Source organism: Hemibagrus wyckioides, linkage group LG26 (assembly GCF_019097595.1).
Source record: "Hemibagrus wyckioides isolate EC202008001 linkage group LG26, SWU_Hwy_1.0, whole genome shotgun sequence".
NCBI lineage: Eukaryota > Metazoa > Chordata > Actinopteri > Siluriformes > Bagridae > Hemibagrus > Hemibagrus wyckioides.
Genome location: NC_080735.1, coordinates 8381037 through 8401416, shown reverse-complemented (window position 1 = coordinate 8401416; position 20380 = coordinate 8381037). Strand labels below are relative to the sequence as shown.

The 20380-nt window shown below is 42.4% G+C and overlaps 1 protein-coding gene across 1 annotated transcript in view; it reads right to left on the bottom strand.

The window, feature by feature from the left end:
* The window catches only part of tmem39a (transmembrane protein 39A), a 24583-nt gene extending 4256 nt beyond the window's left edge, over positions 1 to 20327 (bottom strand). Inside the window, exons 1-8 of the mRNA XM_058379907.1 lie at positions 20024 to 20327; positions 12594 to 12810; positions 9738 to 9960; positions 6856 to 6939; positions 6014 to 6168; positions 2498 to 2825; positions 2217 to 2404; positions 833 to 953 (exon numbers count right to left, since the gene is read on the bottom strand). Of these exons, the coding sequence (XP_058235890.1) occupies positions 833 to 953; positions 2217 to 2404; positions 2498 to 2825; positions 6014 to 6168; positions 6856 to 6939; positions 9738 to 9960; positions 12594 to 12706 (1212 nt within the window). The 5' untranslated portion in view covers positions 12707 to 12810; positions 20024 to 20327. The remainder of the gene's footprint in view (positions 1 to 832; positions 954 to 2216; positions 2405 to 2497; positions 2826 to 6013; positions 6169 to 6855; positions 6940 to 9737; positions 9961 to 12593; positions 12811 to 20023) is intronic.
* Between the last annotated feature and the right edge of the window lie 53 nt (positions 20328 to 20380).

The window sequence follows — 20380 nt, the reverse complement described above, 5'->3', positions numbered from 1 at the left end:
AGATAGATAGATAGATAGATAGATAGATAGATAGATAGATAGATAGATAGACAGACAGACAGACAGAGACAGATAGATACAGACAGAGAGAGAGTGACAGACAGATAGAGTGATGGACAGAGACACAGACAGAGAGATAGATAGATAGATAGATAGATAGATAGATAGATAGATAGATAGATAGATAGATAGATAGATAGATAGATAGATAGATAGATAGTTGGATATATAGTGACAGACAGAGATAGATAGATAGATAGATAGAGACAGACAGACAGATAGAGAGAGTGATGGACAGAGACACAGACAGAGAGAGAGAGAGACAGACAGAGAGATAGATAGATAGATAGATAGATAGATAGATAGATAGATAGATAGATAGATAGATAGATAGATAGAGACAGACAGACAGACACAGATAGATAGAGACAGACAGACACAGATAGATAGATAGATAGATAGATAGAGTGACAGACAGACAGAAGCATTTTAGCATGTTATTTAAGATTGAGTAACACAAAGTCAAGAGAGCTACAGAAGTTTCTTATTTGTTTACAGTAAAACTCCAAGTGATTTTAATTTACATTCTGATATAAAAGAAAAAAAGATAATGAACCATGAGTCCACTGATAAAATACATCTTATGTCCAAGTTCATCATCTCGAGCACCTCGGGAGCTGAACTACCAAAATCTAATAGCTCTGCTGAGTAAAAGGAAAAAAAACCTCGCAATAAACCTGGCACAATTTAGTCACTAATTGTATCATCGATTTAAAAAGGTGAAGTAAAGATATTACACAAGCTTGACAGGAAAAAAGTGAAGGCTACTCACGTAAAATCTGGCGTGCGAGACGTCAGAGGGCAAGGCCACGTTATACGGCCCCACGGCCTTGTACAGACAGCGACTGTGCCGCACGAGAACACCCTGAGGCCAGATCGTGTTCTCTGACCACCTGATAAATGAAAAACAATATTCATGAGTTTTCCTGCAGAATGTGTGACTGATAAAGTATTACTAAATAAAATAGTTGCTTTAAATAAACATTGTCTATGCAAACAAATTAATGTTTTTATAAATGAATAGGTGTGACATTATCCTCTGAAACTTCACTTTCACAAACACAGTAAATGTTAGAGATGCTGAGTAAATAATTAGAAGTACTGGAACTGTGGTATAACATTACAGAGACTTTCTTCACACACAATGAGAGCCGGCGACTTCTGGCAACATGTCTGGCAAGATGGAGACGTTTCCAGAAATACAAGAAAGTTGAGAAAAGCGCAGCGATATAGAAATATGGAGAGACACGATCCAGCGACTACCAAAAGGAGTGAAAACTGTAGAGCGCACGTAATCCGTGGCAAAGATCACACACTGCTTCTCGTATATATGATATGATGCAGATAAACACAGCTGGAATTTTATACACAAACACCAAAATCTGTGGTAGAAAAATATCAGCGAGAATCAAGGGGAAGGTGTACAGGACAGTGGTGAGACCAGCCATAGTGTATGGTTTAGAGACAGTGTCACTGAGACAGAGACAGGAGTCAGAGCTGGAGGTAGCAGAGCTGAAGATGTTGAGGTTCTCTTTGGGAGCGACACGGTTGGACAGGATTAGGAACGAGTGCATCAGAGGGACAGCTCATGTTGAACGTTTGGGGGACATAGTTAGGGAGGCCAGATTAAGATGGTTTGGACATGTTCAGAGGAGGGAGAGTGAGGATATCGGTAGGAGAATGTTGGACATGGAGCTGCCAGGCAGGAGGCAAAGAGGAAGGCCAAAGAGGAGGTATATGGATGTAATAAATGAGGATATGAAGCAAGTGGGTGTAAGTGTTGAGGATGCAGAAGATAGGGATAGGTGGAGAGAGATGATTCGCTGTGGTCACCCCTGAAGGGAAAAACCAAAAGAAGAAGACGACCAAAATCTCCCTCCAGCTTGTTTCAATTTAGCGACAAGAAAACTGATGAACATCAAGGGCAATGTTAACGTTATTACCATGGCAACCAGTAGTAGAAGTGCCTACTGGTGATTTCATAGTTCAACGACTGGCGACATACAGCAATAAAATGACTGTCTGTGTGAATAGCTTAAAGCCCATCAGACTCCATCTTTGCTAAATGATCATCAGGATTGTTTTACTGGTCCAGTCTCTTTGGCTTCATAGGCAGACTATAAATACAAAGCATTGTTACAGTTATTCACACTCACGTGTGTTGTGGTGCGTTGCTGTAGGAGCCGTGCTCGAGTCGCTGCCAGCGGCCCAGATGTGCGGCCGAGCGGTGCAGCAGGTCGCAGTAACTGGGAGGAAGCAACTGACTCATCAGCATTACGAATGCATTGATCCACACCATGATCAGGTGCTCACATGACCAGCGCATGTCATAATACTGTGTTTTCTGTGGACGGACACACAGCATTTAAAATTCACAGTTCAGTACCTGAAGCTGACTCTAGTCTATCTGAAGTGTCGTGCTGTGTATCGCACTCACCTGGACGAAACAGAGCGGTAAGAAGGCCACGTAGTAGGCACTAAACAGCGAATTGAAGAGCACCTCTTTGATGCGACGATTAAAGTCACTCTTGAGCTCCTCCACCTCGCTGCGTATGAGCTCGGGAGAGGGCGGGCACGTGTGAGTGGGAACGTGAGCAGGACTGAAGAACTGCTCTCGCAGGTTCTCGCGCACAAGCGCTAAGAAGTCCTTGGGTCGCGGCAGAGAGCTGTCCGTGCCGTCCTGCTCTGAAAACGAGCAGTCTGTCGGAGCTTGCTGAGTTCGGCCCTCTTGGTGGAAGCAGCACAGAGGCACATACACACCGAACCTGAGGACACATTTATACATTTTTTCATGTGTATTAATATACATAACAGTATACACACAACTGTTTTGATGTGAACGTCAAAATTATCCTGCAACACAATGTTAAAAGTTGTGGTCTAAATACTGTAATGAAGATGCTAGAGGTGCACATCAAAAAGCTCAAAGTTCAGTTCACTTTCATTAGTACATAAAGAGTCTGATATTCTAGTGTTCAAAACATTTGATGATGCATTTACACTGATCAGGCATAACATTATGACCACTGACAGGTGAAGTGTGTAACTGATTGGATCAGAGCGTCTCCAAAACTGCAGCTCTTGTGGGGTGTTCCCGGTCTGCAGTGGTCAGTATCTATCAAAAGTGGTCCAAGGAAGGAACAGTGGTGAACCGGCGACAGGGTCATGGGCGGCCGAAGCTCACTGATGCACGTGAGGAGCAAAGGCTGGCCCGCGTGATCTGATCCAACAGACGAGCTACTGTTGCTCAAATCGCTGAACAAGTTCTGATAGAAAGGTGTCAGAATACACAGTGCAGGATGGGTCAGGGCTGTTTTGGCAGCAAAATGGGGACCAACACAATATTAGGCAGGTGGTCATAATGTTATGCCTGATTAGTGTAGGTTAGACATTTTACTTATGAAATAATGTGAACAAAATGTGCTCTAAACCCAGGAACTTACAAAACAAACTACGTGGCTGTTACACATCATGAGCTCGACTATGGATATTCATAGATAATCAAATATCGGTACTCCCTGCATCCACTTTAAGCTGAACAGCACTGAGGTTGGGGGTCATTCAGTATTTGGCTCCAACTATAACTGCTATAACTAGTATTTGTGTACATGTGTTCAGGGATATCTTAATGCTCAGACAACTGAACATTTCCTCCAAAATCCTGATGCAGCTAGATGAAGATGAAACTAAATCTGTGTTGCTTGGTGTTCTGGTATTTGTCTCTCTTCCCATAGAAGGATATTGGAGCCTGGTCTTTTATTACTAAAAATAGCAGCATGGACGCATCAACAAGAACATGAAACCATTTTTGATTTATTTTCATTCAAAATGTCATTCAAAACTAATAAAAACTCAAAAAAAGAAAACAATTGTGATTTCGACTCATCGTGTGTGTGTGTGTGTGTGTGTGTGTGTGTGTGTGTGTGTGCGCGCGCTGGCATGCATTTCCCCCATTGTTCCTTTGTTAAGTTTTATTTTAAAATTAACAAATGAGACACCTTGTACTGGTATCAAAGTCAAAATATTGGCATTATGACAACCCTACAGCAGACAGGATTGACTGCCATGTCACTAAAACAGATCTGGAATGAATGAATGAATGAATTTTGCGATTAAAACAGCCTTTAAAAAGTCCCTGGTCAGTGCCCTAATTAGTGAGCTAGGAATCAGATTAAGACACACCCTATACATCAATCTTATGAACAGCACTGTGACTGGTGAGGATAACGCTTATGCAAGTCTTAGCTGAGCTCAGAACTGCCCAAGTTACACCAAAAAATGCTGAAGAAGGTACTGCAGTCACCACATGTTCATGCAGATTGTAGGACCTCACAATAATATTGCGGATATACACCGATCAGGCATAACATTATGACCACCTGCCTAATAGTGTGTCGATTCCCCTTTTGCTGTCAAAGCAGCCCTGACCCCTTGAGGTATGGACTCCACTAGAGCCCTGAAGATGTGCTGTGCTATCTGGGAACACCCCACAAGAGCTGCGGTTTTGCAGATGCTCTGATCCAGTCGTCTATCCATCACAATTTGGCCCTTGTCAAACTCACTCAAATCCTTACGCTTGCCCATTTTTCCTGCTTCTAACATCAACTTTGAGGACAAAATGTTCACTTGCTGTCTAATATATCCCACCCACTAACAAGTGCCATGATGAGGAGATCATCAGCGTTATTCACGTCACCTGTCAGTGCTCATAATGTTATGCCTGATCGATATACATGTGATTTTAGTGCTTTGTCGTCACAATCTGCAGTCAGCTTGACTAGAGCTGAAGCTGCGTCATTTCTGTGTGTTTACCAAACTGTCCTGTGTATTTAAAGCTCATTTGTGCACAGTATTCTGCTGAGACTGCAGTTTTACACGTCCCTCACACACTGTGCAAATCTGATAACATTTTGTAATAGTTTGTACTTTGCCTCCCCATCATCTTGTGTGTTGCCCCATAGTCTACAGTCGGCCCGGTCAGTGACTGACTTGAGGGTCTGTGACAAATACGAAGAAAAAACCAATAGTCCAGTAACACTAGCCTTGAGGCCCATACTGAATTTTTTGGACACAGGACAGACTCTGTATTATGGAACAACTGTGGCAGCGTATAAGTGGAAGGTCCAATGTGTTGCCCAGTGCCATGTCCCACATGGAAGACAAGTTAATATAATAAGCTACAGTGAGCTAGTTAAGTGCTTCGCCAGACTAAAGGAAATGAACACGTATATGATAAGCTGCTATTAACAGTTTTCCCAACACTGTGTGGTGTTCTCGCCTCACGCGCCACAAGACAGCATAAACAGATTTAACAGCAAGATCTTCTACATCGCTGATGATACGGATCTCTCTCTCTCTGATTAGCTCATCTACATTCAGTGAAAAATCCTAAAGAAGGAATGTCATTTGCATTTAAACACAAAATGAAAGCATCATACAGCAACATTTTTCTGCCCACATATCTGGCAGTACAGGTCTACGGGAAGAATTTTATGCTTCAGTGAAATGAAAGGCGATGACGTGTGAAGTTATTGTACCTCCTCTATTGAGAGGAGCTCTTCTTGATAATTTTCTTTAAAAAAAACAAAAAAAAACAAAACAAAGAAAATCGGCATAGAAGCACTGCAATATAACATCAGAGTACACATGAGAGATGAGCTAACAGATATGAGGACCTGACATGATTCAAGCACCAAGTGGGTCATCACCACTGTTAACCCTGGGTACAGTAATCTTTCACACTTGCAATTCAGAAGCAGCTTTAGCACGGCTTTAACTCCGCACTGCTGTGCCACGAGAGTGTGAAATGATCAGCGTTCGAAAGTTACAACTACAAGCACTTACACCATCAGAAGCTGAACAGCACTCAACTCGTATAACGTGCTTTGTACGGTCACGGAAAGCCTGAGTGTTTAACACAATGGAGCAAAAATGAAAATGTGCTTGTGCTTACGGGTAGCCCAAGAAGAGCAGGTTAAGCACCGAGTATGTCTTGAAGAGGTTGACGAGGGTCCAGCAGAGGATCCAGCCACACAGAGTGAGGAGACTGAGTCGGGCCACGATCAGCAGCACATACTGCACGAATGAAGAGGGGCTCGCCTGGGAGGCCTGGCACAAAGAACAATTATTAAACACAAGGCTATGATCAGATCAGTGCAGATGATCACCATTAGGTGAACAGATCAACAGAGACACTCAAACAAATGCTCCAAGAAACAATAAAACACCTAGCATGCTGTGTGCTGGGTAAAACTAACAGCTAGTAATATTTTCGCAGATATTTTACCTAATCATTATGATGCCTGTATGAGTTTTCCAAGAAAATCTACTTCTAACACTGGAGAAAATTCATGAACACCACAAATGTTGCCAGGTTTTGATATAATACCCATGAGTTACGATGCTTCAAAATCAATCAATGTTTCCGACAAGATGAAAGGTTCTTCCTTTTCTTATAATGCTTTGGGCTAGTTTCAAGTCTTATAGCGTTTTCTCAAATGTAGCTGTGGTGGGAATTTTGCTGAACTCTGGAAACTCTGGATCTGGATGCACCGACATAAACCCGTCCATTATTTATATCTGTATTCTCTTTCATTTAGCACACATTATCTGTTCTGAAAGATGTATTCGTATCCCCTAATACATGCAGGATGTTTGTAGTTGGTATGGAAAATCCCTCCAGGGGTTCACACCTTCAGAGTAAAGCACCAAGACGGTCAAAGATTTTCCTACTCGTGAATTTTGACACGTTAGAGGCAGAAACATAGAGGCTGCATCAGGCTGTAAAGGCAGTACCTCTGAGACGATGGTCCACACTAGTCTCCTGGCCAGCATCACGGTGATGAAGATTGCCAGGTGGTAGTCAATCAGGTAAAAGTTCTATGAAGAGAAAAAGACCACATGTAACAAATTAGTGTCCAATACACTGCTTAAAACAGATTCGAAATTCGACATAGACTACCAGGAATCACCAAAAAAAAAAAGAAGAAGTCATGTTCTGAATGAAAACTCAACAGATGAGCAAAAAACATTGAAATGGTTATACAAGTCAGAAATTCCAGCCTTGCAGACTTTTGGCTGTCGATCTGTCAAGGTAATCCATAGGAATTTTCACCCCATGCTTCCTGAGGCACAAGCTTAATGGACACTTTATTATGAACCATACGATCACGCTGCTCTCACAACAGCTCAGGGGGGCTCAGACCTGGTGACTGTGCAGGTCAGTCCATCACAGATACAAGACTGACTGCTTCTTCTTTAAATAGTTCCTGGGTCATTGTCCGGTTGTAGGAGGAAACCGGCCAGCCATTTGAGGCCCATTTTATCATGTAGAAATCTCGCACCACTAAAACACCCCAGAACATCACCTCTCCTCAAGCAGGCATGACAGATGGCATCCAGAATGGTTTCATTTTTTCTGCATCTCACGAATGTTCTGTTCTACACACCTCACACTTCGATTCATCTGCCCATAACACTTTTTCCAGTCTTCCTCTGTCCAAAGTCTGTGTTCTTTGGCCCATTTTAATCTATTCCTTTTATTGGCTAGTCTCAGATAAGGCTTTTCCTTTGCAGCTCCAGCATCCTGGAGTCACCTCTTGAGACTCAGAGACTGGAGTTTTGTGGATACTATTCAATAAGGATGAAGACCTGCGAGACGAACGTTTCTCACACTAGAGACTCGGATGCACTTGTCCTCTTGCTCAGATGTGCATCACGGCTTCCCTTTCTTTTCTTTCTCTCCTGGTTAGAGCCAGTTTGTGTGTATGGAGTAATACACAACGCTGTATGAAATCTTCAGCTTTCGGGCCACACTTTAGTATTTTTGGAATAGTCTTAATTGCTCAGAGCATGAATAGATCCATGAGTCGTTTTGTTCCTGGCCATTTATCTATAATCAAAACCATTATCAAAAAGCTTTTCAGCTGTGCGGAGATGAATGTAAAAGGGCTTTCTGATGATCAGTTAGCCTTTTAACATGCTAAACCTGGATCAGCCATCACAATGTGCCGCTGGAGCATAGGAGCAACGTCTGATGAAAGAGACTCTTCACACCTAAGAGAGGAAATTCCAGGAAAAATCTACAGTTTCCAGCTAAAATCAGCATGAACAATGTCTAGACTATATTTTCAATGATCTTGAGGTCTGAAAAACATGTGCTTTTCTTTAGGAATCCAGAGAAGTGACTCCAAACTTTAGCTCTCTTTTCCATCACGCAAAAATAGTTGAAAACCTCAACACAGCTGGGCGACGTGGACAAAATAAACAATTTCATATCTTGGAAGGATACATAACATTTTCTCTAAAACTGATTGTCTATTAAAAAAATAACTGCATGCATTCATGACTGATCTGTGGCATACTTTATCAAGTTTTTTGCTCAGTGTCCAAACAACAGAAGTACAGAAGTGTTTTTTCAGTATCATGTTCTGATGCCTGTTGGGAGTGTTTGAGGAGTTTTGTCTCCTCTATGCTTGTTTTATTTACACACCACTGTTACTTCAGCGATATAAATCAGCTGCCGCAAGTAGCTTTTTGACATTGTGTACAATACTTGACTTTCAAAATCTCAGAAATGCAGTCCTGATCATATTTTATACAACTTTTTCCCTTGCGATATGTTGTGTTTTTTTTTTTTTTTGGATGCAGTAATAAGTCCCCATGCAACACACACCTGAACTCAAACCCATACAAAAATGAAAAGGAACTTTCCCAGTCATGTCTATTTGCACTATTTATAATAGAAACAAAAAAATAAGAGGAAAAATGTGAAGGAAGGATTGGTTGGAGAGGCGTGCACTGCGAGGATCCTCTGTTCTGCAAAGAGAACTGGAGCTACAGAGCGAAGAAATGTGTTCATCTTTTTTTTTTCATTCTGTACGCCCCCAGGGATCACCTCGTGTGTTTTTATTTTTCTCATGCTTGCATTATTCTTGTGCTTACATTTTGTCCTTGCGCTCCCACACAAATAGATGGATAAGAGAACTGGATTCTGCTCATGACAGCAGATGAATCGGCTTTGAAACCATTAACGCTATTGAAACAGAAAAGACCACCTGGTATTAACTGTTCATTTCCACTACAAATTCAACACAACTCCATTCATTAACTTCAATCTTTGAGGCATCTTTTTTTTTTTTTTTCCTTTGCATTTACATTTAGTGAGTTTGGTGTGGAGGAACTTGACTTGAGTCCTGACCTCAACCCAACAGAACACCTTTGGAATGAATTAGAGTGGAGACTCTGAGCTCTTCATTCCAACTCTTCTAGACACCAGGTTTAGGAGTGTGTTTATGGGAATTTTTTGACCACTCCTCTAGAATCACATTTGTGAAGTCAGGCACTGATGCTGGATGAGAAGGCACAGTCCCCGCTCTAATTAATCCCAAAGGTGTTCTATCAGGTTGAGGTCAGTCAAGTTCCTCCACACCAAACACTCATCCATGTCTTTATGGACCTTGATTTGTGCACTGGTGTACAGTCATGTTGGAACAGGAAGAGGTCATCCCCAAACTGTTCCCACAAAGTTGGGAGCATGAAATTGTCTGTCTTGGTATGCTGAAGAACTAAGAGTTCCTTTCACTGGAACTATGGGGCTGAGCCCAACCCCTGAATTCAATGGTGTCCCAAAACTTTTGTCAATATAGTATATTTGTACTTGCAGTAGTAATACGCACCAGCGAGGTAGAGGCAGCAGGGTGGATGTGAGGATACCACCACACCGTCCTGTAGATGTTAATATACTGCACAAAGAGTGCCACCAGCAGGTAGAGGAAGAGCAGGAATTCGAAGAGCAAGCTGCTGTCCAGAGGAAGCTCAGGGATACGGCAGTGGCGCACCGGCTCGGGCGTAATCAGGGTGGTGAGAGGGGGAGCCGACAGACCCGATGAGTTACTGCTCCTGAAATGAAAGAGTCGCACATTACTGCTATACATCCAGCACCATAACAAGAGTGCTGCTTACAGTCGCTGAAGTCACACTGATTATTTCCCAACATGTTTTGATTACTTCCTGCCATAAAACAGTCCTTCCTCTGCAGCCTCTTTAGTTCGGTCTTGAATTTAATAAGACGGGAAAAAAAAAATGCAGCTTATTACTGATAAAAGTCCTGCAGACATCCCAGTGCCTGAAAACAAAGTTACCTCCAACTCACCAAATCCTCACAGAAAGCTTCACCATAGCAACAAATATACTTTTTTAGTCCACATCCGTATTTAATCCAAAATACAAGACAGAACAATGATATTAGAGCTTTTCACACTTGAAATAAGTAACCCCGAGTGATTATAAACTCCGGGGAAACGGGATCCTGGGTTATCTTGTTGGATGTTTCACACTTTACCCAGGATTACTAATTAATCCTATCGATTCACAATCTGTATATTCCTAAACCACGGCTTAACCTTCTTATTTGCTGTGTCAACAACCGTGATAGGACCGTTTTGAATAACGGCTCGTCACATCAGTGAGGAAACAAGGACGGGTCTGCCATTCTGTGTCCGAGCAGTTAGTTATCATTCACAGCTTTTAGTCTCAAGCTGATATCCAGCTCACACTGTTTGGTATTTCTCCTTCACAACGATGCACAGTGCTGTGTTGTTCAGCGTCCTGCTGCCTGATGCTATCGTTTTTCTTCGCCCTGGTTTTCATGAGGCATTTCTGATTGCGTGTCTGTTTTATAGTCGTAACATTCTAACACGGCGTCGTTTCACACTCGTTTGACTATGCAGGGTCAACACCGCAAACTATCCAAATGGCAAGTGTGAAATGTTCCTTACCCCGTGTTAAACCTGAGGGTTAATCACGGCGTGAAAAGCCGTATTCATTACCTATTCCTACTTATTATGACTCTAATACTTCTGAGGAGCAACCAAACAGAACATAAGACATGAAGATTTAGGATAAAACATGGTTTCTAAGCAGTCATTAAAAAATACCTGATAGATTTTGTCTATAGCCTGTGTCTAAACGTGAGAGGATCAATGTCCAGACTGCTGATAAATCAATCCTCACACTCCGACTGTTGGCAATCAGCTTTGATGCTCTTTCATTAGCTCTCGCGTCACTTACTGAATCTTCATTTGTCTCTAATCTGTCTAAAGGGAAGAGCTGAATAAACTCCACTGACCAAATGGGCTTCTCCGGGATGAAAACAAGGAAGTAAAAATGAAAAATAATAATGATAATAATAAACTGGAGCAGAAGCAAAACCCCAAGTAGCTGTGTAAGGAATCGGAGCAGTTAGATTGTGAAAGTGTGTGCTGGAAGTCAGTGAGACGTGCACAGTACAATAAGACCAGTGGTACATTAATAAGTCAGATAAGCGTGTTGCCACATAATAATAGATCAATTATTTTTTATTTCATTTAAAAACTAGCATGGACTGAATTATGGTAATAATATATCACACTCCCTCTCAAAGTATTCTATTCGTTCTATTGGTCAATTCTATTGTTTTCTAGTCTGCCTGTATGATTTTCTATACACTGGGTTAAAAATATTATCAGGATTTCCTGATATTTACAGCTAGAGGTGTTAAACTTGGTGGCAGTCCAGCTAGTTTTTAGGTGAGCAAAAGTATGTAAAAGTCCGAATGTAATTGTCCAAATGTAACCAAACTGTTGACTATTGAGTCTATTCTTGAAGCAGACCCAAACCCTGATTTGGATCCACCACCATGTTGGATCAGATTCTTTCTCCACACCTTCTTTCGGAAGAAATTCCACAACATTTGCGGTTCATTTCTGTATCTCCGATCTTGTCTCTCGAATCTTATTGATGATAAACGGTTTGCATCTTGTGGTGTGGTGTCTATAGGTCTTCTTCAAACGGTGTACTGTCCTCTCTGTGGAGGTTGTTAGTGATGAAACTAGCTGTAGTGTTCTTCTTCACAGCTCAGCTGCTGCTGTTTTCCTTAGCCAACTTGTTCAGTGTCTGCATCTCAGTACACTGGTAATTTGGTTTCTTTGTTTTCTTCAGGATTTTGGCATTGGCTGTGTTAATGCTTGTACAGTGGCTCTGATGGATTTTTTTCCCCTCTTTTCTCAGCTTCAAAATGGTCTGCCTTTCTCTCAGAGACAGCTCTCTGATCTTCATGTTGGTTTATCTTCAACAACGGGTTCAGTCGTCAGAAGCAAATCTCAGAGCTCAAACCAAGAGTAGACATTCAGAGCTACTAACTATTTAAATAACAGGAGAAATAAGAGCACCTGTCAGTCATGTTTTTCCATATTTCTGATCATTTGAATAATGATTGGGTTTAAACAACCCACATGGTGCCATGTTCGAAGTTGTTTAACAACGTGTACCTAGCTGTAAATATCAGAAAATGTCTTCAGTGCATAGCAAAAACAAAAGAATTTTTATAATATTCACTATTATTTAATAAAAATAATAACTCACTGAATTATTCTGCTCAACAATGAAAAATAACCAGGAAAACTGCACCTGACCTGTCAGATCCATGATTTGTGGAAATAATTAAGCATCATGTGCTGAAGTAGGTGTTTTGGCAGAGACACCGGAAGCCGTACCTGCTCCTGTGGCCCGTGCCGTTGCTGAGGCCGCCCCCCACCAGAGTCTGCAGGGAGGGCAACGCCGATCGGCTCAGCTGCTGTCTACTCGGACCCCTGCGGCCCCCGGGCATGTCCGGCTCGGACGGTGCCAACCACCAGCACCACCACCAGCGCAATCCCAGCAGCTCCCAGCTCCAATGTGTTTACGGCCTCCTCCCCCAGTGCAGCCCGGCCACTGTGGGGGAAAAAGAACAAATACTGGATGTTGAGTACAAATCTAAATTAAACTCGGATACACTATATTGCCAAAAGTTTTCTGACACCCCACCAAACAACTGAATTCAGGTGTCGTTTTTCAGGGGTTGGGCTTGGCCTCTTAGTTCCAGTGAAAGGAACTCTTAATGCTTCAGCATACCAAGACATTATCATGTTCCCAACGTTGTGTGAACAGTTTGGGGATGACCGCTTCCTGTTCCAACATGACTGCACACCAGTGCACAAAGCAAGGTCCCTAAAGACATGGATGAGGGAGTTGTGGAGGATGTGGAGGAACTTCACAGAGTCCTGACCTCAACCTGATAGAACACCTTTAGGATGAATTAGAGTGGAGACTGAGAGCCAGGCCTTCTCGTCCAACATCAGTGCCTGACCTCACAATTGCACTTCTAGTGGAATGGTCAAAAATTCCCATAAACCTTGTGGAAAGCTTTGTCAAAATAGTTGAAGCTGTTATAGCTGCAAAGGGCGGACCAACTCCATATTACATTCAAGTGCATGTAAAGGCAGATGTCCAACAACCTTTGGCAATATAGTGTACCAGACAATGATAAGGTATTTAAAATCAGCAACGACATTCACCAACGAGTCTGGCATAGTATCAGGAAAAGCACTGATGGAATAATGTGAAAAACAGTGTGGGGGGTGGTGGTGTTCTTAAAAAGTATAACATTTAGCAGGAAAACGCACTTACACTCTCAAACATATTCATACGCATAAGAATAATAGACGCATGCTCCAAACTACAAAAACAGACGGAAATGAATGTAAGACACTGAAGAATTGATGACACAAGAAAACAGTCGTGTTCCTCGGAATCATCGATGAGCCCCGAAAAGGAATACAGAGCTGAAGAATCATTATAAATATCCACTTCCACAGTAGCCACCAGTTCCTAGAGTGTTGTTTCTCAGTAAATGACTCATGTTTACTGACACCTGCCTCAGCTGACCGCAGCCGGCCCTGAAGAGCGAGACAAACCTCAAGTATTAAAACAATCAAAATGGCATTTTCATTTATTCAGATATCAGATGCTTTTATAACCAAATCGACAAACAAATGAAAAGATCCAAGCAAAGCGATTTATCAAGGAGAGCATAAAAACAAATAGCACTAGAAGATTTTTTTATTGAGTATTAAAGGACTAAACTGCACAGAGTAGAGGTATAGACCCTTTGTGTGCTCCATCACAGCGCTAGGTAGAGGCAAAAATGAAGGCAGCTAATACAAACCAGTACAGAGTCGGCTACATAAGGAACACAAATATCATCTTGTGTTGTTGGGTACCATAATCGACAGAGTACAGGCTTCAATTTTAAGTTTTATCGCATACCTGCTGCCTTTGCCAGACAAAACAAACAACGACAGCTGGGGTTAAAGGCAATAAAATGAGCGGACTGGACAGAATCTATGATCAAAATGATAAGGTTAAAGAGACTGTTGTTAGTCGTTGGTATGTTTTATGGCTTGGTTACGTGTCTAAATATTTCTTATGCATCCCCACCTCATCAGAAATCAGGGAAAAAGTTAAATGATTTCTCATGTAAGGCTAACTTTTTAGCGTGCAAGTTAGCTAACAGGTAGCTAATGACCGGAGACTAAACAAAGGAAACCGTTTGTCTCATCTCCCTTTCTACAGTTGCCAGAAGCGCTTGGTTTTTCTATCAGATACACTATATTGCCAAAAGTATTCGCTCACCCATCCAAATAATCAGAATCAGGTGTTCCAATCACTTCCATGGCCACAGGTGTATAAAATCAAGCACCTAGGCATGCAGACTGTTTTTACAAACATTTGTGAAAGAATGGGTCGCTCTCAGGAGCTCAGTGAATTCCAGCGTGGAACTGTGATAGGATGCCACCTGTGCAACAAATCCAGTCGTGAAATTTCCTCGCTCCTAAATATTCCACAGTCAACTGTCAGCTGTATTATAAGAACGTGGAAGTGTTTGGGAACGACAGCAACTCAGCCACGAAGTGGTAGGCCACGTAAACTGACGGAGCGGGGTCAGTGGATGCTGAGGCGCATAGTGCGAAGAGGTCGCCAACTTTCTGCAGAGTCAATCGCTACAGACCTCCAAACTTCATGTGGCCTTCAGATTAGCTCAAGAACAGTGCGCAGAGAGCTTCATGGAATGGGTTTCCATGGCCGAGCTGCTGCATCCAAGCCATACATCACCAAGTGCAATGCAAAGCGTCGGATGCAGTGGTGTAAAGCACGCCGCCACTGGACTCTAGAGCAGTGGAGACGCGTTCTCTGGAGTGACGAATCGCGCTTCTCCATCTGGCAATCTGATGGATGAGTCTGGGTTTGGCGGTTGCCAGGAGAATGCTACTTGTCTGACTGCATTGTGCCAAGTGTAAAGTTTGGTGGAGGGGGGATTATGGTGTGGGATTGTTTTTCAGGAGCTGGGCTTGGCCCCTTAGTTCCAGTGAAAGGAACTCTGAATGCTTCAGCATACCAAGACATTTTGGACAATTCCATGCTCCCAACTTTGTGGGAACAGTTTGGAGCTGGCCCCTTCCTCTTCCAACATGACTGTGCACCAGTGCACAAAGCAAGGTCCATAAGACATGGATGAAAGAGTCTGGTGTGGATGAACTTGACTGGCCTGCACAGAGTCCTGACCTCAACCCGATAGAACACCTTTGAGATGAATTAGAGCGGAGACTGAGAGCCAGGCCTTCTCGTCCAACATCAGTGTGTGACCTCACAAATGCACTTCTGGAAGAATGGTCAAAAATTCCCATAAACACACTCCTAAACCTTGTGGACAGCCTTCCCAGAAGAGTTGAAGCTGTTATAGCTGCAAAGGGTGGACCGACGTCATATTGAACCCTATGGATTAGGAATGGGATGTCACTTAAGTTCATATGCGAGTCAAGGCAGGTGAGCGAATACTATTGGCAATATAGTGTAGGTGTAGATGTCAGGTCACTCAACCGGAGGTCATCCTGTCACATCGTCCATCCACCGAGTGAGCGTGTACGGGTCGGCCAATCTGGTTCCGTCCATTAAAAGTTCATTTTTTTCGAATAACATTTGTGTTCCTGGACAGTGAGTGACCTAACATAGCCAGATAAATTGGGATTTTGACCAGTCATTGTTTAAAAACAAACTCACAAAACTTGATAACTTTTTGCCTCCAGCTAAGCTCTGCCCACAAAAAAACACCTCGCAATGTTAAACAGGAAAAGGGTCTAGCATGGGTGTAGAATGGTTTTGTTGTTTGGTTTTGTTTACAGAGGGGACAAGTTAGTGGTTAGTGAAGTTCTCAGAAGGGGTGCGTAGGAAGCTGGGACTCGTGTAAGACCACAGACGGACTACATGCCAAATTCTACCGCAGACACCGCACCACAATACGCCACCTTCTTTAGCTCGGGTTTCGGGTTTAATTTGCCATTTGCACTTGTTGACACAGACACTACAACTCGTGTGAGGTTCTCTCAATAAAGCTCTGAGTCTGAGCCAACAGACAACTACTACTAGAAACAGATCACAAGAGCAATAAATAAACCAGCAATATAATAAAAGCACAACAGTTTATCTCCGCTGTCTATTGCACTGTAACAGCAGCATTTATGATAGGCTTCCTATGTAAATGTTTACTTAGAAAGAGTCCTTAAGTGACTGATGATGCAAGTCAGGTGAAAGGGTATCTCTCTCTGGCCTTATATGCAGCGATCATTCTTCTAGGAAGCTGTGCTTGTGGTCAGTATTCATACACTCAGGTCAGTGGTGTCTGAGATAAGCAGAGAGCGAGAGCGCTGTATGCTGGGGGCTTTAAAGAATGGCTCCAGCTTTGTTGTGGCAGTCCTGAAGAGACAATGTGGGAACATTGAACATGAAGCTCGTCGTCACAGATGATGTTCAGAGCCATGAGTGGACGTGACGCCAAAAAAACCTTACTTACAATTGAAGGCGAAAATTTTTTAGTTAAACAAACACGGGCACAAATTTCCCCAGGTGATTTAATGCTGGTTGAAGAGATCACTGTGGCAACTGGGAAGTTATAGAGACGCGACACAATGTTGGAGAACACAGCAACACACAAACAGACAGCTCTGTGACTTTAATAGCAAACCTAACAGCAGGATGAGGAAGAGAAAAAAAAAAACCCTCTCTTCTCTTTGGAAACCACCTTGTTGTTGAAAGAGGTCTGAGGAGAATATCCAGGATGTGGTTCTTGCTGAAATACGTCTATTGTACTAACCACTCTTTACAACCGTGTTGAGCAGAAAAGCATTTCGGAGTATGGTATATGAAGAATCATGAAGAGGATGAGCTAGAACAGCATCTGCCCTGAGATCCACAGCTGTCAGGAGGAATGTGGAGCTACGCCGGGCACAGGCTTGGCCAAACAGAACAGCTGAAGACCGGCAAAAACATCGCCTGATCTTCAAGGACAAAAAGCTATCAAGTGCTCTTATTGGAAAAATAATCAAGTCTCGAGAAATCAAATTCTAATGTTTTATTTTAGATGTGTCTTTTGTTTGCTCCGGCAGGGGCAGTCATGAAGTGGACAGAATACTGAGGTGAATGGAAGGGAGAAAGTACAAAGTGAGCTTAATAATGTCCAGTAAAGCCAATTTTAAGAGCTTAATTTCTTGTAAATAACGTAGAATGTATGTGTGCACCATTTTGGATCACTTGAACCTGGCAACCCCAAAATAACTAATAATTACTGTTACAGGACTGATACCATGACTTACAGCAGCTCAGGAACTTTTATACCGCACTTTACATTTAACTTACTGACGCTTTAAAAAGACATTTACATAACATTAGACTTTTTCAAGCTGCTACAATCTGCTGCTAACTGTCCTTGAGGTTTACATCCGTAGCATTTTCACTTGTACTTTTACTACAGAACTGTGTAATGGTCAGTGCTGCTCTGTGGAGAATACTGTATTGGCCTCCTGATGGTCCAGTGGCAGGATCCCACGCTCTCATTGCTGCGACCCGGGTTCGATTCCCTGTGCTAGTCCCAAGCCCGGATTAAATGGGAGGCTTGCGTCAGCATGGGCATCCGGCGTAAAAACCTGCGCCAAATCGAGAAACATGCGGACTAAATGATCTGCTGTGGCGTCCCCAAACAGGGAGCAGCCGAAAGAACATCATCATTGTATTGTATTGTCGGTCTTGCATTTAAACAGATGCACATAATGTAGCACCGTGTTACTCTACTTAGTTCTTAGTTCCCTGTTGTTTTATATAGCCCTGAATTTTATGTAGTGCCATGGACCTGGAGGAACGTTGATTCATTTCACTGTGCACTGCACTAGCTATATATAATTGAAATGACAATAAAAGCTCCTTGACTCATGTTCCTCACTCCAATACAGAGATATATATGTCCAGGTCACATATTTCCATTTTAATAATTTATAATATTCAAATCGGTTGTACAGCACTTTTAGAAGCAGATATACAACAAAGCAGCTTTACAGAAATATATCAACCAGGACATAAATTATACATCTGAACTGTATCTCTAATGAGGAAGCCAGAGGCGAGGAAAAAGAATTCCCGGAGACTATATTAGGAAATGAAATAGAGTTATTATTTCCACATGTCTGTACCTGGCAGGTCTGGGAGCGATGAGAGGTGTAATAATGCAGGGACGCAACCACTCGCATGAATCAAGGCAACAAATGTAAAGTGATTAGAATTGATTAGAAATTGATTTCATTAAAAATGTGTAAAAAAAAAAATGTTTATATATATATATATATATATATATATATATATATATATATATATATATATATATATATATATATATATACACACACACCCTGATCAGGCATAACATTATAAGCACTGGCAGATGAAGTGAATAAGACTGATGATCTTATCATGGCACCTGTTAGTGGGTGGGATATATTAGGCAGCAAGTGAACATTTTGTCCTCAAAGTTGATGTTAGAAGCAGGAAAAATGGACAAGTGTAAGGATTTCAGTTTGATGAAGGGTCAGATTGTGATGGCTAGACCACTGGATCAGAGCGTCTCCAAAACTGCAGCTCTTGTGGGGTGTTCCCGGTCTGCAGTGGTCAGTATCTATCAAAAGTCGTCCAAGGAAGGAACAGTGGTGAACCGGCGACAGGGTCATGGGGGGTCAGGGCTCATTGATGCACGTGGTGAGCGAAGGCTGGCCCGTGTGATCCGATCCAACAGACGAGCTACTGTTGATCAAATTGCTGAAGAAGTTAATGCTGGTTCTGATAGAAAGGTGTCAGAATACACAGTGCAGGACGGGTCAGGGCTGTTTTAGCAGGAAAAGGGGGACCAACACCTTAAGGCAGGTGGTCATAATGTTATGCCTGGTCGATGTATATACATTTTAGATATATATATATATATATATATATATATATATATATATATATATATATATATATATATATACTCAAAGATAATAGGATAAGAGTGTGTGTGCTTTGTGCTGCATTCTCTCGCCATATGTTTGTAACGGCGCAGTCAACAGTAAAATGAGGAACTGAGCAAGAGAAACTTCATGCCACGGAGTTTTAACCGCGCTGAATTTCACCACATCTACAGAAAACGTAACAAAAGACCTAACACACACAGCAGGTAGCTTAAACCTGGAGGCAAAAAGAGAGTGAGTAATAGAAGCTTAGCATCTCAGACTGGACAGTAGTGCGGTGTGGACGGTGTTGTTGAGGCTCCGTATATTTACAGTATATTTAGAATCCTCTGGTCAATTCGGAGGCGTGCAGCGCAGCGCGTGCGCCCGTGCGCGTGCAGTTGAGTTAACTTAGCCATCCATTTCCAGGTAAATGCAACCTGTAGCTACAGCGTTTCCTATACACTAACTTTAACTCGTATTTAAAAAATCAATAGCTTAACTGCAAACTAACGAAACTGTGAGCGCTTCTTCTTTCCCCCTATATATATATTTAAAAACAGTTTGACTACGTGGCTGTGGTTTGGGTTCAAAATACAGGAAGAAGAAAAAGAAAACGTGTAGTTTATACTTAGCTGATACGTGTGCTAGCTAGTTAGCATGCTTAGCCCAGAAGCTAGCGAGCAGCTGTTTTCTATTTTTTTTAAAGTTTGCATGGTAAAACTGCACTTTCCTCACGCAGTTTGTCGTGCATGTGAAAAGACAGGAGGAGATAAAGAGAGAGAGAGAGAGAAAACACTCACGCATCAATTCCGAGCGGATGGAGTGGACGCATCGGTCAATCGGAGTAAAACATCGAGTCCAGAGCCAACATTTGTTTCTCGGGTGATGCTTTTTTTTTTTTTTATATAATAACAACCTGATGTCCTTTAAGGTGGAAACTTTAAGTCACGCGCTCGAGCGACAGCTCGGGTTGTTGCAGTTATTATCCTCCGCAGCGCAGTCGTTAAGTTGCAAAGTTAGCGCGAGCCACCAGTTAGGTTCTAGCCCCGCTGTTCCCCACACACACAAACCGACGTGGCAAACCGAGTCCTCCCTCGCTGGCTCTGACGTCATCGACGCGGCGACGTGGGTTCCCTTGCGTGTGCGACGCGTTCGGT